General features: G+C 44.8%; 1 protein-coding gene across 11 annotated transcripts in view; it reads left to right on the top strand.

Moving 5' to 3' along the window:
• Positions 1-21339, top strand: part of C26H10orf90 (chromosome 26 C10orf90 homolog) — a 76146-nt gene that overhangs the window by 632 nt on the left and 54175 nt on the right. For 2 of the 11 annotated variants that reach the window (XM_086377679.1, XM_086377678.1), the window contains exons 1-2: positions 1293-1441; positions 1582-2704. In XM_086377679.1, coding sequence (XP_086233805.1) covers positions 1373-1441; positions 1582-2704 — 1192 coding nt within the window. In that variant the 5' untranslated portion in view covers positions 1293-1372. Of the gene's footprint in view, positions 1-401; positions 511-549; positions 1264-1290; positions 1442-1581; positions 2705-4676; positions 4926-7317; positions 7384-8608; positions 9842-21339 lie in introns of those variants that run through there. The other 9 variants (XM_086377687.1, XM_086377681.1, XM_086377680.1 and 6 more) reach the window with 9 other exon arrangements.

The following is a 21339-nucleotide window of genomic DNA, read 5'->3' as shown; positions in this document are numbered from 1 at the left end:
GAAAAACCGAGAAAGACAAACTGTCCCTCTTCCCATGTCTAATAGCAAGGATGCAAGGAGTCTTGGGTGCTAAGACCTCATGCACGGGTCCTCCAATCAAAAGTCCAGCTGGAGGAGAGCATTCCAGTAGCTAAGTGAATGCATGTGAATCCTGCCCTAAAGAAAAGAAAAAGCCACTGCACTTTCTTATCCCATTTTAGGAGAAGAGTATGATCTGCTCTCATCAAACACAGGCCCTCCCCTGTTTGGAAAGACCAGCCACCCCATGGCTCAGTCCGCGGTTTTCCATGAGCTCCCTGGGTCACCTGCATCAGGCTGCCAGGAACGTTGGCTAAAATGCAGATGCCTGTGCCCCACCCACAGACCCGCAGATTTGGAGCCTGGGAACCCTGCAGGTGTAACATCCCAGGTGATCCTCAGGTTCCTTGGCGTTAACGAGCTGCTGCGGTCAGTGCTGAGCACAGTTACGCCTTCAGGCCCCCGAGGTGAAGCTCCCGCAGCCAGCGTGGGGTGAGCAGGTCCCTGGGTTATTTTGGGTGCCTTGCAGTGTATGCAAGGGTTCATCTAAAGTGCCTCAATAAGTCAACACAGAGGCTCAGAACCCCGAGAGCATCCCCTGGTGCTGGACGCGCACAGTCTTCCGTGTGGTTTTCTGCAGTACTTCAGGCACACGTGTGATAAATTCAAAATGAGGGCAGTCTTCTTCCTGGTCTCCACCTGGGTAGATGCTTTATTAAAGATCACAGCACGGCGCTTGGACACACTGGTGATTGACTGTCAGGATATAGGATCTGCTGATTAGGAAGCATGCAGCCCCTTGATCGTTATCCTGGACAAGAACTCATGTTCAAATACCTGGGCGCTGAAACGCCATAAAACTGCATCTGTTTTGGCCCAACCCCCCACCCCCATCCCATTCTGTTATGTGCTGTCGTTACTGTGTTAGTCTGGGCAGTTGTCAAGCCTGGACGTTTGATTTCCGTTAATTTTGGTTTCTGGACTTTGATCCTGTGATGCCGAGCCTGGGCGAGTGACTGAGTTCCAGTCTAGACCAGCAGAGATGGGGGACTCTGTTGGGAAGTTGGGGGCTGAGGTCAGGAGTGGGGGTGCTGTTTGGAATCGTGTGTGCTGATCCCATGGAGGAGCCTGGACTCATCCCCCACGCACACCTGTGCTCCCAAGTCCCAGCCGTCCTCCAGAAGGCCTCTTCCCTCTTCTGTGAAGCTGTGAGCCTGTATCCAGGTGCTCCTGGGCCTGGTGAAGGTGATTGCTGAAGTCTGATTATCCCCATCAACACAAACACCATTAAATTAACTCAGTATAGACACCAGCAGGGCAAAACCAACTCCCCAGTCAGAGATATTTTTCCAGAATGTCTAATCATTTCACAAGCAGACACGGGTTTCCTGCCCTTCGGATGCTCAGAGGTGGTGGGTGTCAGGTGTGTGATGAATGGCCTTGGGTGAGAAACACTTGAGTGTTAGGAAGGACACTCTCCAGCATCCTCTTGGCCCTTGAAAGAGTTATCTGCCTGCATTACAACAAGCTGCTTGAATAATTGCCATCTTTTTCCATTTGCAGGGGACTCTGGCATCTCAGAATACAAAAATGATTTCATCCATAGTCATTTCACAGCTGATTGATGAGAATAAATCAAAAGAAAATGGGGCCGCGCTGCCTGTGCCGTGTGCATATCCCATGAAGCCGTCTCTGGCTAATCGCAGCAGAGTCACCATTAACAGGGCCTTCGAGTTCCTTCCTGGAGGACTGGGAGTTCAGACCCCGGTGGGGGAGCCAGGACTCAAGACCAAGCCACCGCCCAAGGAGGAGAAGCCGTGCAGTGGTTCCCAGAAGGGCTTTGCATCCATCACCATCACGGCCAGGCGTGTGGGTCCCCCTGCTAGCACCCTGGTGTGGGAGGCTGTTGGGGACCCACTCTGCGTCAAGTGCAGGGCCCGGGATGCTCTGCTTGGGGACCCCTCTGCTCTGGCTGGCGGTGCCGATCCAACTCAGCACCATGGACCTTTCACCTGTACAGAGTTCTCCAGAAACAGCTGTGTGATGGGGTTGAAGGTCCCCGAGGCCCATGCACAGCTATGTGAGGGACATGGGTACTGGATCACCAACGTGGACCACAGGGAGGATCAGTTTTCTCCAGGCACCTCGCGGTCACGGGCAGGAAAGAGCCCACTGGTGTTCAGCTCGTGTGTCCATCTCAGGGTGTCCCAGTCGTGTCCCAATCCCATCTACTATCTGGACAGGTCCCTCTCGGTCCCTGTGGAGCCACCTCAGCTTGCTGGCCCTAAGATGCACAGATCCGTCCTGTCCCTCAACCTGAGCTGCAGTTCACACAGGCTGACACCAGATGGAGTAGATGACACAGAGAACCGAGAGCCTGGAAGTGGAGCCCTGAAGCCCGAGCTCCAGGAGGGAGACCAGGATCTCCTTGGCCCACGCTGGAACCTGGGTTTGCAAGGAAGTTTCTTGAAGGAAAACCCATCGTTGGGGCAGATGGGTTTCAGGAACTTGGAGGCTGGCAGGTGTCCTTGGAGAGGCTTTCCTCCTTCGGAAAATGCAGAGGCGGGAACTAACCAGATCACCATGAGAAAACGGAAGGAGGACCAGGCGACTCGTTGTCCCACCCGTGGTCACAATCAGGCCAACCAACTGTCCATTCACATCCCAGGCTGGAGTTACACGGCAGGTGAGTGACGCTCCCATCCTCCCTGCCACCACGGGCAGACCCCTCCCCGCTTCAGGTAATTGGTGTAATTGCCAAGGTGCTTAGTGAGTTTCTTCTAGGTCAGTTACTCCAAGAAGCAGTTCTCAGTAGTGGCTTCATCTGTCCCACTCAGAGCTGACAGTAGCTCCATATCGATGTCTGATTGGATAGATGTTCTTAGATGATGCTTCTGTAAATTATGAAAGGTCTTCCCATAAACTTGTTGCCATCAGTAGCTCCAGACCATACGTAATGAGTAGGAAACTCACCCCAAGTGAAGTTCATTTAGGCCCCTGTCGTTCCGGGGTAGGATGAGAAGAACCAAGGGCCATCTCTCCCGGATGTCTTGTCCCTCTGCTCTGAACATCTGCATGTCTGCAAGTGTCCAGGCTTCTATGCTGTTTACTTCTCAATTGGGTCATTGATGTTGATGGTTTGGCCTTAGAAGCCTGGGCCACAGGGCTCCATCGTGGAGTATATATGTGAGAGTGTGAGTGTCTGTATGTGTGGACAGCAATTATGGGTGTTTTCAAAAAGAGGCAAAATGGGGACTCTCCATACCAAACAGCAAACGCAGCAGTTTTCTGTCCCCTTGGTTACATTTTCTGGGGGCAAACTGGCCTGGATGTTTGCCTCTCTGCCATTGCCCAGGGCCAGGCAGAGTTCCCAGGGTCAGCTGTTTTGGGTACCCGTCACCTTTCTAGGGAGATTGGAGTTGGAAGTGGAGGGGGCCTTAATCAGAGGTCAGATTTCTTTCCTTCCCTGTGTATACTTCTGTGAGGAACTCTGGTTTATGAATTAGTGACTTACCACTTGGGGAAAATATTTAAAGATAATAGTACTAAAATTGAGTAAAATACACATGCAGCATATGCATAATAATTTTATGGTACAATTTTTACCCATTAAAAGCTTTATTAATTAATAAAAATGACTGTAAAACATTTTAAAGCTATAATGTGTGTAGAAATGTTAAATGATGTAATTAATTTTAACAAGTGTATATATATTGAATGCTCAGAGAATTTAAAGCAATTTGACATGGCTTTCAGAACTGATGAGACTGTTGAATGCCTTGGAGCCTGGCAGACTTATTGCAACTAGGAAAATGTAAGCAGCCATCAGTGTTGCAAAGCTGGGCCTCACTTTGGTTTTTAAAAGACATTTCTCAAGCCAGCCATTTCTTCTTCCCTGTTGATGAAGATTCTGGAAATATATGGCCTGTACCGTTGCACGCTTCCCTGTTGAAGCATACCCCAGTCTCTGTGCAGTGTCTCATGGTATGAAATCATAATTTAGATTTACAGCACTTTCAACAAAAGAGTCTTAAAAATCACTAGAGCCAGGACTCAAACATTTATCTCAGAGGAGCAGGAACAAAGAAAATCCCCCCATCCTATTCTTGACTTTGGTGCAGAGAAGGTTTTTGCTTGTGACTTTGTGAGATCACTGCTCCTGTAACTGGCTTTCTTAAGCAAAAAGTATGAGTTAATTTTTACCTCCCCTGAGCTGACCTCCCTCAGAAGAGCTCTAATCCCAATGAGGCAGGTGTGGAGCATTTGAAAGGCTCTAAACCGCCTGGCCCTGCTCTACCATTTGAGGAAGGAGAAGCTCATGGAGGCCAGATCACTTTCTTAGAGTTGCTCATCTATTATTTTGCAGCACATGGAACATGGAGAAGCCACACTAACTCTCTGAGCCTGTTTCCTCATCTGGGTAACTACAGAAGGGGTTGAATTTGGTATTCTTGAAGCTTCCCTTAAGCTTTAACAAATTCTGCTCTTTTTGAGATGAAATCTGTAAGGGAAAGAGGTTCCATGTGACTCTGGGCCCTCAATCATGAAGTTCAAAGTTATAAAACCTTGGGCTTACTGGGACACATGTATTCATGTGTACAAATATAAATGCACACACACACATGCGTATCCCTGTAATGCTGTGCTCTCTCCCTCAGAAACTCATTTGCAATGGGATGCATTTCTTCCCAGTGACAAGAAAGCACGTCCTGTCCATGAGATAGGATTCTTGCCTGAAATGCATAAGCACAGCTCATCACGGACTCTAACTACCACAGTCTGTCCTAGCGCAGTCAACACAAGTCTGCAAGGGTGAGCTCTCTGACCTTCAGTCTTGACAAAGCTTTTTAACCTTAACGCGAGTACTTGCCAGCAGTGGTGATGCTCATTAAAACGTGAGGAAACTGTTTGTGTTTTTTTCACTTGAAACTGGAATCTTCTCTGCGGCGTTCTTGACAGCCTCCTGTGGCTACACGTGCTATTAGCGGGCTTCGTACTTCATAGGTGAAGTATGGTTCACCTGTGGTTCATCAGAGGAATCTGATTCTTTGTATCGGAAAGATTCCAAAATATCAAATAAGCAGCATACTCACTAAGCCGACTAGCGTTCTGCTGCAAGGTAGGTGCAGCCCTGGAGATTCTGCACAAATGGAGGCCAAGCAATTTCAGCTCTAGTTATTAGGTCATCAGACAGACAGTCCTACAAATCGTATTCTTGAAAGAGCCTCCAGGACACACACCCAGAAAGATTACTAAGATTAGAGAAAATGAGATGCTGTCAAGCGCTTTGTGCAATGCAGATCGTCTGTGTCTGCCAGGACACGCATTTTTAATAGACCCAGGGGGCACTTGTTCTCTTTTCAGAGGCTGAGGGCTTGGGAACGGGTTCCCTCTTTGTTCATTTCCTCAGGTTCTGTAAGTCTGTTACTTCTCCACTGTTAGAAGCATTCTGCTGGCACCTGGCAGGTGGGCATTCAACAAATCCCGGCATCTACTGGTAGGGAAGAATTTCGCCATCATCACCAACCCCACCATCACCATCCTATCAATACCTACAACACACACTGTGGAAATCCTAGAGGCTAAGCCCTGGGCTACGTGCACTGTATTCATTACTTTGAACCATTCAAATCCTTCTATAAAGAGAATATCATCATTCCTATTTTGCAGAAAAGACAGACAAGGCTTGAAGGTTAAATAACTTGTCCGAGCCCACCTGGCCAGGAGGTGCCAGAGCTGAGCTCTGTCCTGTGTGTTTGGCTCCGGCTGTGCCATCCTCAGTGAGAGCACAGAATAGATCAAGTTACGAAGGTGGGGACTCTCTCAATGGTGGCCCCATGTCCATTACCAGTGTCCAAGGTGATGCTCAAACACTGCTCCTGGGTGTATAAATAAGACCAGCATTTGGTGCCCAGTTACCCTGGTAGAATCTGTTAGGAATAAGCAGCACAGTTAATTTCTAGCTAAATATAACAAGCCATGCCATTGACACAATTAAAACTTACTGGCTCAGACATCCTTCCTAGACTGAGATCTGTTCTCCTGGTATTCTGTGGGACTTCCAGGTTGACCTGGATGTTTCTCTCCTCACCAGGTGTTGCATGCCTAAGCCAGTATTGAGTTCCATACGTTACTTATTGCCAGTTTCATTTCCCATCTGTGGTCTAGATCTGAAGCTTTCTGCTGTTCTCGAGACACCCAAGTAGATGAGCCAGAACCACCTGGTTCTATTTTAATGCTTGTGGAGAAGACCCTGTTGAATGGACACCGTCTGCCAACATGTTGGCGTGTTCTAGGTGGATACCGATGTTCTAGGTAGATGCGCCGTCCTAGAATGGCTATGGTGGCGTTGGTCTGAGAAGTCCTCAGTTTGCATTTAGTCAGAAGACTAAGAAACACAGCATCCCTTCTGTGACCTGCAGTCACTAGTGGACAAAGCTGGGAGTGACTGGAGAGGGAGGAACCCCATCCAGGTCATGGAAGGAGAGCTGTGTTTATTGGTGTTCTGACGCGGTGATCTAATGCATTTGTAGCAGTGAGGTTTATTTCATGAAGAAACCACTTCCACCATTCAAGGGGAGGCTACATGACACCATGTGTGTACACACCAGGTTCTACCAGAGAAGCCTGCATCACACTCAGCTCTCAAGCCCATGAAGACTTCTTGTTAGAAATGCCAGAAGGCATTTGAGGAGGAACCCTTGTTTTACTTTTTTCTTAAATGATCTAGACCTGGGGTTGGCAAGCATTTTTTTTCTTTTTGGAAAGGGCCAGTTAGCAATTAAGTATAGGCTTTGCGGGTCATGTGGTCTCCATAGCAACTACTCAGCTCTGCTATCGTAGGATGAAAGCAGCTGCAGACAACGTGTAAATAAATAAGCATGGCTCTGTTCCAATAAAACTTTATTGACAAGAGCTAGCAGTGGGCCAGATGTGACTTGCCAGCTATACTGCCTGCTCCTTATTGCCTATTCTCCAAGACAAAGTTTGCCCTGTTGGCCATTATTCCATGTTGGAGTCTGTGGAAATCTGGCTCTCTCTGAGATGGTCATGACTGGGCATTTATTGCTAGATGCTCTTGGAGTGGCACTCATGGATGGGGGTGTTGATGGGCTTAGAATATGAATGTTCTGTGATACAGTCAGAATGAAAGCCTCAGAGGGCTCTGAACTTGGGGTGGCGTTTCAGTTACTCTGGGGGCAAGGGGACAGGGTATCAGTCCTGGGAAGGGGATGTGACCTTTGGCGAGCCTAAATTTGCTGTAGTTATGCTGAACTTATGAGAACTGTCTTCTTGCAGGACCCCAGCAGCAGGGGGGACTACGTCCTTCATCCCAGAGGAGAGGATCTGAGTGCATCCCAGCTGGTCTGTCTGAAGTTTAATCATTCTCTCCTCTCTGTGGCCTCATAATTCTCTAGAACAAGTCGAGGGTCTTTCAGGACTGGACCTGGGGCAGTGAGGGTGGGGGAGTGGGGGGATGGATCTTAGCACCTGTTTGAAGAAATCCTTCCTTCCCACCCTGGACCATTTTTGTTTGGGTTTTTCTTTGTTTCTTTGTTGTTTTCTTTCTTTCTTTTTTTTTTTTTGGTTGTTTTTTTATAGGATTTCCAAAAAACCTAAGCCCTTTGGGTTACTCTAGCAGATCCACTCTTCACTGCCCCACTCCCCATAGGCACTTGCTTCTCATTTTGCCCTCTCTGCCTTCTCCCTGCTGTTCCCTTTGCTTAGGAAAGCCCTATTTCTCACTTCACTGATGCTGATTTTTCCAAAACCTTTCTTGGAATGTTTTCTTGGGGTGAGGTGTCCATTTGGGAAAGCTCTCACTCTTCCTAACTGGTCCTACTACTGACATTCACTCAACAAACCTATACTGAACAGTGGGCTGAGGGCAGTGACTTGGGCACAGGGTGGCAGGGGTGCTGAGAGGAGGTCAGATTCAGGGGCTGTTTTGCCAAAGACGGGATGGGAGGGCAGTGCCCTCAGTGGCCGGAAGTGCCTGCAGGATGCGTCCAACCCTCTGCAGAGTCCTGAGGCTCCTCGCCTCTCAGAGCTTCTCAACCAGAGGGTGAGCCTTGCTCCCCACTGCCCAGCACCTGGCCAGCACTCACACAGGGACTGCATGCCCTCCTGCCATGGGGGCGTGGCCAAGGACCGGGTGTGCGATCTTAGGACGGTGCCTGACTGCTGGGAAGCAGTAAGAGGAGACTTGAGAAGGATGAGATTTTGCGTTTTGTGTTATCATTCATAGCAAGAGCAGCTAGGGAGCCTTAGAATCCGCTGACAAACGGACAATGAAACGGGCCCCCTGGTGTGTAGCAACAGCGGAGAGCAGGACCAGTCAGCCTCAGCCTGGGGCCTGAACCAGCCCTCGGCCGGTCCTCGTGAGTCAAGTTTCACTGGAACTCTGTTGCTCATTTGCCGAGTCACGTCCGACTCTTTGCGCGCCAAGGACTGCAGCACGCCAGCCTTCTCTGTCCTTCCCTATCTCCCGGACTTTGCTCAGATTCGTGTCCTTTGAGTCCGTGATGCTGTCTAACCATCTCATCCTCTGCCGCCCCTCCCTTCTCCTTTTGCCTTCAACCTTTCTCAGGATCAGAGTCTTTTCCAACGAGTCAGCTCTTCACATCTGGTGGCCAAAGTATTGGAGCTTCAGCATCAGCCCTTCCAACAAGGATTCAGGGCTGATTTCCTTTAGGAGGGACTGGTTTGATCCCCTTGCTGTACAGGGGGGTCTTGTCCAGCCCCACTGGGACACAGCCATGGCTGCCCCTCCACACTCTGTTCTGCGGCTGCGTTGCACTGCCCCGTGGTGTTGGGTAGCTGGGACAGAGACTGACCCACAAAGCTTGCAGTATTTACCACTGTGTCTTTACAGAAAAGGTGTGCCAGCCCCTCTCAAGGGCGTGCTCTGGGTGACTGTGGGCAGGTCTCCTACCCCCATAGTCTCCGTGTCTTTATCTGTGAAACGAGAGGCACAGACCAGCTCTCTCTTGAGCTCTCCTCTCCTAGGACATGAACTTATGCATTCTCCTGGCTCTGGTTTTCTGTCACAGTAGCTGTTCAGACACGTCTGGTTGTCAGGTTGGAGAGATACTCGGGGTCAAAGGGCAAAGCTCTCTCCTGGTGACCTCGCTTACTCTGGGGTCTCCTCTGCCTCTCTCACCCATCCCTGTCTGGCTTCCTCTGGTTCTTTCCTCCCCCTCCCCAGAGGTAGGTCCCCGCTGAGGCTCATCCTTGGTACGCGGCTCTCCTGTCTTTTTACATATCAGCAGCAAAGTCAGGTACTTGCGTGCCACCCCCCTGTTCTCGATAAGTAGCTGGGATGTGTGTCCAGCCCTGGCACCGCCACCAGACCCCTGTCTAGACAACCTTTCCTCACTCCCGTGGGGGCTGTGGACAAGCCTTCCATTCCACAGAGTGGACAGGAAATCCAGACATGGTCAGCTCACCATGCAGGTTACACTCTGGTGGGGACACAGACATCCAAGGATACCCTAAATATGTATGCCATCATAGACTGTGGTCGGTGAGGAGAGGACCGTGACAGAGTAGCAAGGAAGATTTCATTTAGAAGAGGGGACTTACCAAGACGATCTTTCTGAGGAAGGGACTTTTTTATTTTCACAATTTTATTGGAGAATCGTTGATTTGCAGTGTCGTGTTAGCTTCGGGTGTATGGCAAAGTGATTCGGTTATATGTACACATTCATTCTTCCCTTTTCAGATGGCCTTCCCATATTGTTTATTACAGAGTATTGAGTAGAGTTCCCTGTGCTCTACAGGAGGTCCTTGGTGGTCACCTATTTTGTATGCAGGAGTGTGTGTCTGTGGTTCTTTTTTTTAATAAAGATTTATGATGTGGATCATTTTTAAAGATTTTATTGAATTTGTTCCAATATTGCTTGTTTCAAGTTTTGGTTTTCCGGTATGTGGGACCTTGTCTCCCTGACCAGGGATCAAACCCTCACCCCTCGCATTGGAAGGCAAAGTGTTAACCCTTGGACTACCAGGGAAGTCCCTGTATGTGATTCTTGAGAAGCACATACATGAGGGAGCGGCATGAGAGGATGTTTCTAGGCAGAGATGAGCTTGGCATCTTTGAGATGCTGAGAAGACCAGTGTGTCTGCCGCATAGCAAGCAGGACCACGAGGCTGAAGCTCAGGCTGAAGAAGGAAGCTCGTGAAATGGTTCGGGTCGGGGCTTTGAGACCGGAATAAGGATTGACAATTTTATCCTAACAGCAGTGAGATGTAGTGATATGGTGCATGCTTTAAGACAATCACCTTTACTTTTCGGAAGGTGAAGGATAAAGGAGGTAAGGTCATTGCCGTGGAGTAGACAAGAGTCGTATGGGAGGCTGGAGGCTGGGGAAAGAGTCTGATGGTGGAATTCACAAGTCTTGAGTATTGATGAGGTCAGAAGGGGGATGGGAGTGGCAAGGATGACATCTGACTTCCCGGCTTGAGCTCTGGGATATTTGGGGGCTTTTAAAAAAGACTTTGTGTTTTCGAGCAGTTCTGGGTTCATAGCCAAATTGAGGGGAAGGTACAGAGATAACCCCCCCCCCCATCATTCACAGCCTCCCCTGCTCTCAGCATCCACCAGCAAAGTGATGTATTTGCTACAACTGATGAACCTACATTGGGTGGCATCATCGCCACCCAAAGTCCATAGCTTTTATTAGGGTTCACTCCTGGTGTGGACCTCCGATGAGTTTGGAAAAAAATGTATAATGACATGGATCATCTAGAATAGTCTCACTGCCCCCCCCCCAGAATCCTCTGTGTTCCCTGTATTCATCCTTCCCCACCCAAACTCTGGCAACCACTGATCCTTTTACTGACTCCATAATTTTGCCCTTTCCAAAATGTCATATACTTGGAATCATACTATATACATCCTTTTCAAATTGGCTCCTTTCACTTACTAATAGGCATTTAAAACCCCTCCATGTCTTTCCATTGTGTGAAAGCTCATTTCATTTGAAATATGAATAATATTCCATTGTCTGGATGGACCACATTTTATTAATCTATTGACCTAAACAAGGACATCTTGATTGCTTCCAAGTTTTTGGCAGTTATGAATGAAGCTGCTATAAACATCCATGCGTAGTTTTTTGTGTAGACATAAGTTTTCAACTCCTTTGGGAAATACCAAGAAATATGATTGCCGGATCATATGGTAAGAGTATGTCTGGTTTTGTAAGAACCTGCCAAGCTATCTTCCAAAGCGGCTGCACCATTTTGAATCCTTGCCAGTAATGAAGGAGAGTTCTGGTAACTCTGTATCCTTGCCAGCATTTGGTGGCGTCAGTGTTCTGGACCGTGACTGTTCTAACAGTTGCGTAGTGTATCTTCCTGTCGTTGTAATTTGCAATTCCCTGGTAATATATGATGAGCATCTCTTCATATGCTTATTTTCCATCTGTGTGTCTTCTTTGGTGATGTGTCTATAAAAAGTTTCGGACTGTTTTTTTATTTGAGTTGTTTGCTTTCTGACAGTTAAATTTTAAGAGTTCTTCATATATGTTGAGTAACAGGGGAGAAGCTTATTATCCAGAGGGGAGAATGTGAGGAGAGGTGTAGAAGATCCCAGGTACCATGACGGCAGGTTATGTCTGAAGTGTCAGTGGGACATGCAGGGGAAACTGCAAGCTGAAAGTTGGACCCATGAATTCAGAGCCAAAAACAATGTTCCAGGATAGAGTTATGGTTTGGGGGATGTTCTCCCCAGAGTTGATGTTTTATGCCACAGCAGTGTTTGAGAGCATCTAGGAAAAGAGAAGGACAGGAGGCAACAGGGATCTGGGCATGCTGAGGTTTAAAGGTCTGGCAAGAGCCGCCGTTTCAACTCCACACTAGTATGGCAATCACCAAGGCCCCTCTCTTATTTCTGTTGTCTTGCTGTGTGTCTTGCGCTGTTCCAGATACTTCATGGGTTTAATCTAGTTGCTTCTCCCTAAAAGTTTGTAGGAAAGGTACACCAATTACCTGCATTTTCCAGGAATGCACAGCTACCTGGGTGGGGGCGCTCACGCCTCTAGCTGTGTTCCATGGCCTTCTGATGGCATGTCCCAGACCACTGTGGCCACTTTTCCGCTCAGATTTCCTCCTGCTCTTGGTAAGGGTCCCCTCATCTCCTGACTCTCAGGCTTACGAGTTAGTGTCAGCTTTGCTTCCTCCCTCTTCCTTGCTTCCACATTAAAGAAAAGTGGAAAGTGGAAAATCTCTGATGCCCATCCCTTTTTCTCCATGGCCATGGCCACTCTCCTCACTCAAACCTTTATTATCTTCATGAAATTTCTGTGCACCAGGAGATTTATTTTCCTGACTATAATACATTATAGGCAACTATGAATAACAAAGAGTGAAATAAAAAGCTCAGTACCCTTAAGTAGTCACGTTTCACATTTTGCTGTCTTGTCTTCCATTCTCTTTCTATGCATGTCTGTTTTTTGCTCACAAATGGCTGAGATCCTGCTGCATATGTAATTTCCCTCTGGGTCTCTGCCACTCAATGCTGTATCATAAATTTTTCCTGATACTAACAGGACTTTATGAGATAGCTTTCATTGACTATGCAGTGGTGTGCTTTATGGATATATCGTAGTTTAACTAGTTCTTCATTGTAGGTCCTTAAAGTAGTTACTCGTTTTTCACTTTTTGGAGTAATACTGATGTGAACAGTGGACTTATAAGGCTTTCTGTGTGCTGAGTTATTTCCCTTCGAATAAAATACCCTTGAAATGGAATGTCTAAGTCAGTATCAGCCTTTTTAAGGTACTTGACACATATGCCAATTTAGACGCCAAGAGAAGCCTAGGTGAGTGCCTTTCTGTACATGCTTGGCCAAGATTAGGTATTAACTTGCAAATTATCCCAAATTTCCAAATGAAAAATGCTGCTCTGTTGAGATTTGGGCTGGTGTTTCCATGGTCGCTAGTAAGAGGGAACATTTTGCTTCGTGGTTCCTGCTTCTCACCGTGACCTTGACCATAGCTGACGCAGTACCCCCCACCCCGGTGTTGCCTTCCCCCTCTCCTCCTTGGCAGCATCAACATTTGGGGCCAGATACTTCTCTGTTGTTGGGGCTGTCTGTGCACTGCAGGATGTTTAGCAGCATCCCTAGCCTTACCCCCAAGATGCCAATAGACCCCCCTCTCAGTGGTGACAAGCACAGATGTCTCCAGAATGTAATTGGGTTGGGGGAGAAATGACAGAATCATCCTTGGTGGAGAACCCCAGGCCTGCTCTGTGTCCAGCCTCTCTGTAGCCAATCGGTACTGGGGACCCCCTGCTTGGTGATCCTCATGGCTCACCAGACTGTGATGTAGCCTCAGGGCACCTTCCCAGTTCTGTCTCCCCGGGACTCAACTCCCAAGAATTCAGTTGCCTTTTAATGTCATATATTTTCTGTGTCTTGGGGGCCATTTTTCTTCTTCTAGACAGTACTGTCCTGGAGGTCAGGATCCAAGTCCAAGTTAATGGCACTGAGCCCTCCATACCCAGCAATGAGCCATGGAGCCCAGCGCACATGCTCAGGACCTGGGTGCTGGGCAGAAGACAGGCCATTCTAATGACCCAATAAAGCCTTGCTGATGTCAGAGTCACTTAAAAGCTTGCTGCCTTTTCTTCTTCAAACCACCTCTCCCTGGGATCATATCCAAAACCTCTCTGGCCAGGAAAGGGTGGCGAGCCATGTAAGATTCACTGTCCAGAGGTAGGTTGTGAACATAAAGTGAAAGCCTTCCTGCTTTGTTTTAAAATGGAGGGGAAAAATTCTCAAAATATTGTCTCTCTCCAAGAACTTAGAAGAATAATCAAATTTTATCCAAGGAAGAACTCTATTATCCTTCAGATGGTCAAATGTAAAAAAATAGAAAATGCATGAACAATATTAAAAATATTTGAAGGTTTTTTGGGGAGGGGGTTTATTTCTATTTGTTACTTTGGTAAGGCTTGGTGAGATTTTCCCTGTAATCTGACGTTCAGAACGTTCCCCAGACTCTATCTGGTCTCTAAAGTTTGCTCATGTCAGCCACCCTTGCTGTCTCTATGGAGAAAAAGGGTTTGTGTGTTTTTTTTTTCCTTCTTTCTGAGTAACCCCCTCAATTATATGAATGGATTGTGTCCCCATGTTGCTTAGGAAATGCTCTTTCTCATGGGCCACTTGCTCAGGTTTGCCTGAAATAGATTAAGAGAAAAGGATTCAAGGGCCATGTGTGCATGCTAACTCACTGGAGTTGTGTCCAACTCTGTGACGCTATGGACTGTAGCCCACCAGCATCCTTGGTCCATGGGATCCTCCAAGCAAGAGTGCTGGAGTGGGCTGCCATTCCCTCCTCCAGGGGATCTTCCTGACCCAGGGGTCAAACCACATCTCTTATGTCTCCTGCATTGGCAGGCGGGTTCTTTACCATGAGGGCCACCTGGGAAGCCCCAAGGCCCACAGCCAACTGACAGATAATGGTCTGCTCTTTGAAATAGAAATCTGCAGATCAACCTTCTCTACATGATTGAGAAACAGTGATAGGGTCACCTGGCAGAAGCCCCGTGAATTTGGGAATGAGACCCATCTGAGTTTCTTTCGGTTGGCTTCTGGTCTTGCAAACTCAATGAGGCCATTTACATGAAGAGCGCTGGGCTGTGTGGTGGACAGTGGGAACTCAGTACACTTCATTATCATCACCAGGCTTCGTTATCATCTGGGCTGTCTGCAAGAAATCAACTGAGACATGGTCTTGGAAAGAGGATGTGGTCACAACATTCTGTAAGGAAAAGCATTCCAGATATAGATCACCCTGGGAACAACCAGGGGAATGCAAGAAATAGGTGGTAGGAAACCTTTGGGGTCTGTTCAATGATAAGTGACTCTGATGAAAGGTAGAGGCTTGTCCATGTTTTGAGTATCAATGGACCATATTTAGGTGGTTTTGTTCAGACGGCCTGTGTAGAGAGTGAACAAATGACTCTGAGGTCCTGCAGCGTCCTGTCCTGCACCTGCATAAATACATGTGCGGGTACCAATGGACCCGCCTCAGTTCAGAAATGGTAGCAAAGGAGCTGTGAAAAGTGGAGCGTCAGAGCCTGGGCAGCAGAGCTTGGGAGAAGTGGTCCAAAAAATACACTGAACATCACAGGGCTGTGCATTTGGGAGCTAGAGCTGAGCGAGACCTCAGAGATCAAATTGCCAACATCCACTGGATCATCGACAAAGCAAGAGAGTTCCAGAAAAACATCTATTTCTGCTTTATTGACTATGCCAAAGCCTTTGACTGTGTGGATCACAATAAACTGTGGAAAATTCTGAAAGAGATGGGAATACCTGACCACCTGACCTGCCTCTTGAGAAACCTATATGCAGGTCAGGAAGCAACAGTTAGAACTGGACATGGAACAACAGACTGGTTCCAAATAGGAAAAGGAGTACGTCAAGGCTGTATATGGTCACCCTGCTTATTTAACTTCTATGCAGAGTACATCATGAGAAATGCTGGGCTGGAGGAAGCACAAGCTGGGATCAAGATTGCCGGGAGAAATATCAATAACCTCAGATATGCAGATGACACCACCCTTATGGCAGAAAGTGAAGAGGAACTCAAAAGCCTCTTGATAAAAGTGAAAGAGGAGAGTGAAAAAGTTGGCTTACAGCTCAACATTCAGAAAACGAAGATCATGGCATCCAGTCCCATCACTTCATGGGAAATAGATGGGGAAACAGTGGAAACTGTCAGATTTTATTTTTGGGGGCTCCAAAATCACTGCAGATGGTAACTGCAGCCATGAAATTAAAAGACGCTTACTTCTTGGAAGGAAAGTTATGACCAACCTAGATGGCATATTGAAAAGCAGAGACATTACTTTGCCCACAAAGGTCCGTCTAGTCAAGGCTATGGTTTTTCCAGTGGTCATGTATAGATGTGAGAGTTGGACTGTGAAGAGAGCTGAGCACCAAAGAATTGATGCTTTTGAACCGTGGTGTTGGAGAAGACTCTTGAGAGTCCCTTGGACTTCAAGGAGATCCAACCAGTCCATCCTAAAGGAGATCAGTCCTGGGTGTTCATTGAAGTACTGTTGCTAAAGCTGAAACTCCAGTCCTTTGGCCACCTCATGCGAAGAGTTGACTCATTGGAAAAGACCCTGATGCTGGGAGGAACTGGGGGCAAGAGGAGAAGGGGATGACAGAGGATGAGATGGCTGGATGGAATCACCGACCTGATGGACATGAGTTTGAGTGAACTCCGGGAGTTGGTGATGGACAGGGAGGCCTGGCGTGCTGCAGTTCATGGGGTTGCAAAGAGTCGGACGTGACTGAGCGACTGAACTGAACTGAATGGGTTGTGGAAAAGCCTGTTCTGATTTTCTCAGCCGCAAGATCTATCTTGGCTGTTGGCACTGCTGGTCACACCATGGTTTCTCTCCAGGTCTAAAACCGTACATGAGAATGCTCCTTAGAAAAAGATGAACATTTCAACTCCATTGCTTTTGTAAAGTTTTTGCCCTCTCTTATAGAAAACATAAAAAAGCATGTCCATTGTAAAAATTAAAATGTAGATAAGCAAAAGGAGGTAAGTAAAAACCAACCATACCACCACTACCCTCAAATAAACATCACTGTTAATATTTTAGTCGGATCATCTCATCTATGCAACAGACTTTTTTTTTTAATTTCCTTTTCTTAACAGAGGTTCAAACAAAACATCATTTTAGAGGTTGCTTTTTCTCAGCAATTGACTGTCAAGTTTCCTTTCATGTCCTACATATTCCTCTATTAATCATTTTTAGCTGCCAAGGGTTCTGTTGTAAGGATTTACCTAAGCTAGTTTTTGAAAAATCTTCCTGTTAAATAGATTGTTTTCATTTTTGCCTGTTTATAACAGTGTGTTGATAAATGTCCTTGTAGAGAAATTTTTGTGGGCATTTCATGTGATTTCTTTAAGTCAGAGTCCTAGAATTTCTTAAAGGAAAGGCACAATTCTAAGGCTTTTTAATATTGATTTCCAAATGATACTCTGCAGCAGTAGTATCAAGCTACACTATCAATACCTAAAAGGTGGCTGCCTTGAACATCTGCAGGCATTGGGTATTAACATTACAAAAACTTTCATGTGATTTTGATAAGTGAAAAATAACATTTATGATATATATATATATATATATTAATTTCTCAGGTGGCGCTAGTGGTAAAGAACCTTCCTGCCAATGCAGGAGACGTAAGAAATGTGGGTTTGATCCCTGGGTCGGGAAGATCCCCTGGAGGAGAGCATGGCAACTCACCCACTCCAGTATTCTTGTCTGGAGAATCCCATGGACAGAGGCGCCTGGGGGGCTACAGTCCATGGGGCCACAGAGTTGGACATGACTGAAGTGACTTAGCATACATATTAATTTGTATTTTTTTTTTACGGAGATGTTAAACTTTCTCATGTGTTTGTTACACATCTGTGTTTCTTCTTCTGTAAATTTCCTCTATGTTTTCTTTGGTCATTTTTTCTTCAGCCTTTTTTTCTTTTGAATCTTTATGTTAAATATATCCTTTTGTATTTACATTTTAATGTTTATCATTGCTTTTTAAACTTAGGATTTTGAAATAATTTCAGGTTATCAGGAGAGTTCCAAAGACGGTACAAAGAGTGCCTGTGTATGCTGCATATGCAGCTTCTCCTTATAATCACAGGACTTTTCATCTAAGCCAGAGTTGCTCAGCCTTGGCATTGCTGCCATCTTGGGCTGGAGGATGCTTGGTTGCAGAGGGCTATCTCGTGTACTGAAGGATATTTAGCAGCATCCCTGGCCTCTGCCCATGAGATGCTAGTTTACAAACGCTCCCTAGTTTACGAACAAAAATGTCTCCAGACATTGCTAAATGTTCCCTGGGGAGCAAAATCACTCACATTTTGAGAATCGCTGGTCTGAACTAAGCAATTCGTATTGCCACAGTGTTATTAACTAAACTACAGACTTTCTTCAGGTTTCACCAGTTTTTCCACTAATGTCCTTTTTTTGTTCCAGGACCCCATCCAGGACACCGCATTGCACTTAGTCATCATGTCTGTTTATGGTAATTTTTGACATTCAGATGCTTTTATCTTCTTAATCTCTTCCCTTTTGTTTTCACCGACAGGCTTACAATGGCCTTTTCTAGGCCATTTCTCTCTAGCTCCTTTATTTAAATCTGTAATCCCTCTGAATGTATTTTCTCAGATAGGGTAAGGTTGGGATCTATTTTTCATAAATGGTTTGCCAGTTGTCTGTGCCTATTGATGGAATAAGCCATTATTTCTTTCCTGGTTGGAAATGCCAATCATTTATAGAATTTGGGTTTTATACAAGGATTTTCCTGACTTACACAGTTGTTTTCTTCTAGAAATTTTCATGCCACTTGAATATTATATGACTTGCAAAAGCCATTCTACTACCATCTATGGATCTGAATGATGGAGAGTCTTTCAGATGCTCCTAAATTAAAATGTTAGCATTTCATGTATTGCTTTACTGCAGAATTCAGGCAGTGAGACACTCTGGCTACTACTATACTTATTTTCAAATTTTAATTTTATACTTTAAAAATGCCCTCTCAATCTAATCCTACATTCTGCTTTTTAATTTTTGATTAGCTGTATTGAGGTATAATTTACATAAAGTATACACATTTAACATATATGTCCATGTAACCAATACCACATTGATACACAGAATATTTCTCTCACCTCAGAGAAACATTTGACTCCTTTTCAGTCAACTTACTTCCTACCCCGGCTTCAAGAAATCATAGGTTATTTTTTTCTGTTGTTATCCTAAAGTTTATATAAATTAAGGCAACTTGGATTTTCTTTGTATAAGATTTCTTTCACTCAGACTAATGCCTTTGAAATTCTTCCATGTCACTGTGAATATCTCTAATTTCTCTCTTCAATATTTTGTAGTTTGTATTATAAAGCTCTTTCACATGTTTTGTTGAATGTATCCTTATTTATTTCATATTCTGAATGCTGCTATAAATGCATCACACTGATTTTTCACAAATTTAATTTCCAACTTTTTTAGTTACACATAATTGATATCTGCACAGTGACCTCACATGCTGCATCCTTGCTAAAAGCACTTAATAATTGTAATACTGGTTTTTTTTTTGTAGATTCCTTAGGATTTTCTATGTGCATGATAATATTATGTATAAACAGAGTTTTACTTACTCTTTTTCCATCTTGATTCCTTTAATTCCTTTTTTTCTTGGCTGATTGCACTAAGACACAATCAAACGTTGAATAAAAATAGAAGTGATGAAAGTGAGCATCTTTGACTATTTCCTGGTTAGCTGTAAGGACTGAATAGAGAAGATTTCATCTACCAGGTTGAAGTTTCCTTTTATTCCTAATTTATTCTCTTTCTTTCTTCACTCTGATAAAATATATATAATACATATATAAATATATAAAATATATATAATACAACATTTACCATTTTAATACTTTTGCTGTGTTCAGTTCCGTGGCGTCAAGTATATTACTTTGTTTTGCAACCATCACCCCCATTCATCCACAGACATATTTTCATCTTGCAAACATGAAGCTCCACATCCATTAAACATTAATTATACCCCCTACTCCCAGTCCTCAGGAACCACTTTCTACTGCGCTTCTATGGATTTCCCTTTTTTAGGCACCTTGTATCAATGCAATCGTAACAGTGTTTACCCCTTTGTGAGGCTTATTTCACTTAGCACCATGTCCTCAGGGTTCATCCATGTTGTCTCATGAGTCAGAATTTCAAACCTCATTAAGGTTGGATCATATTCCACTGTATGGATAATGCTGTATTTTGTTTATCCCATTCATCTCTTGATGGGTACGTGGGTTGCATCCACCTTTTGACTGATGTGAACAATGCTGCTACGAACATAGGTGTACAAAATCTGAGTTTCTGCTTGTGATTCTTTTGGGTATCTACGCAGAAGCAGAATTGCTGTTCAATTTTCTGAGGAACCGCCACACTGTTTTCCATAACGGTTGCACCATTTTATATTCTCGCGAGACTGACAACTTCTCCATATCCTTGCCAACACATTTTGTCTTGTTTTTATGTAATAGTCATCCTAATAGGTGAAAAGTGGTATCTCATTGTGGTTTTGATTTGCATTTCCCCAGTGATCTAGCAACGTTGAACATCTTTTTATATGCCTATTGGCCATTCATATATCTTTTTTGAAGAAGTGTCTTTTCAAATCCTTTGCCAGTTTTAACATTGGTGGTGTAGTGGTGAAGCATAGATATTTTCCAAATCCTTTGCCAATTTTATATTCCGGATCTTCTGTTGTTCATTTCTATTTCTAAAGTGATAAAAGCTTTTTATCATGCATGGATGTTGAAACTGACATAATTTTAACATACTTATTAGGATAATAATATAGTTTTTCTCCTTTGTTTTGTAAGTATGGGGAATTATATGGATTTTCATATGCAAATTACCTGTATATGCAAATTACCTGTATATTTCTAGGTTAAACTCTATTTATCCATGATGCACTATAATTTAAAAATAAATATATTACTGAATTCTATTTGCTAATCTTTTAGGAATTTTTTTTCATTTATGCTCTTAAGAAATGTTGGCATGCCATTTTCTTTTTTGAAATGATTTTGGTTTTGATATCAGGAAACTACTAGCTTTATAAAATAAACTGGTAACTGGGAAGTGTTCTCTATTTCTGAAAGAAATTTTGGAAGATGAACATTATTTCTTGAGTGGTTTGTAGAAATCAACAGTGAAGTCATTTTGGCTTGAAGTTTTCCTTGTGGGAACACTTTAATTATGAATTCAGTTCCTTTAATTGCTATATGACTAGTCAGGGTTTCTGTGGCTTCTTGAGTCTGGTAATTTGTGTCTTTCAAGGAATTTACCATTTCATCAAGTTGTTGAAATTATTGCCATAAAGTTGTTCATAATATTTTCTTGTTATCCTGGGATGTGTAGTGATGTGCCCACGTTTATTCCTGACACTGGTAAGCTGTGTCTTTTTTCTTGATCAGTCTGCGTGTTTAGTCACTCAGCTGTGTCCAACACTTTGTGACCCAGTGAACTGTAGTCCACGAGGTTCCCCTGTCCATGGGGCTTCTCAGGCAAGAATACTGGAGTGGGCTGCTATTTCCTTCTCCAAGGTATCTTCCTGACCCGGGGATCGAACCCACCTCTCCTGTGTCTCCTGCATTACAGGCAGATTCTTTACCCACTCGGCCATCAGGGAAGACTTGTTCAGTCTAGCTAGAGGTTTACCCATTTTATTGAATTTTTTAAAAGATCTAGGTTTTAACCCATTTA

The sequence above is a fragment of the Bos grunniens genome, chromosome 26 (genome assembly GCF_055505025.1).
Source record: "Bos grunniens cultivar Pamir isolate PY7600 chromosome 26, Bosgru_T2T1.0, whole genome shotgun sequence".
Taxonomy (NCBI): Eukaryota; Metazoa; Chordata; class Mammalia; order Artiodactyla; family Bovidae; genus Bos; species Bos grunniens.
The sequence above is the reverse complement of the archived record's forward strand: the minus strand, read 5'-3'. Positions and strand labels throughout refer to the sequence as shown.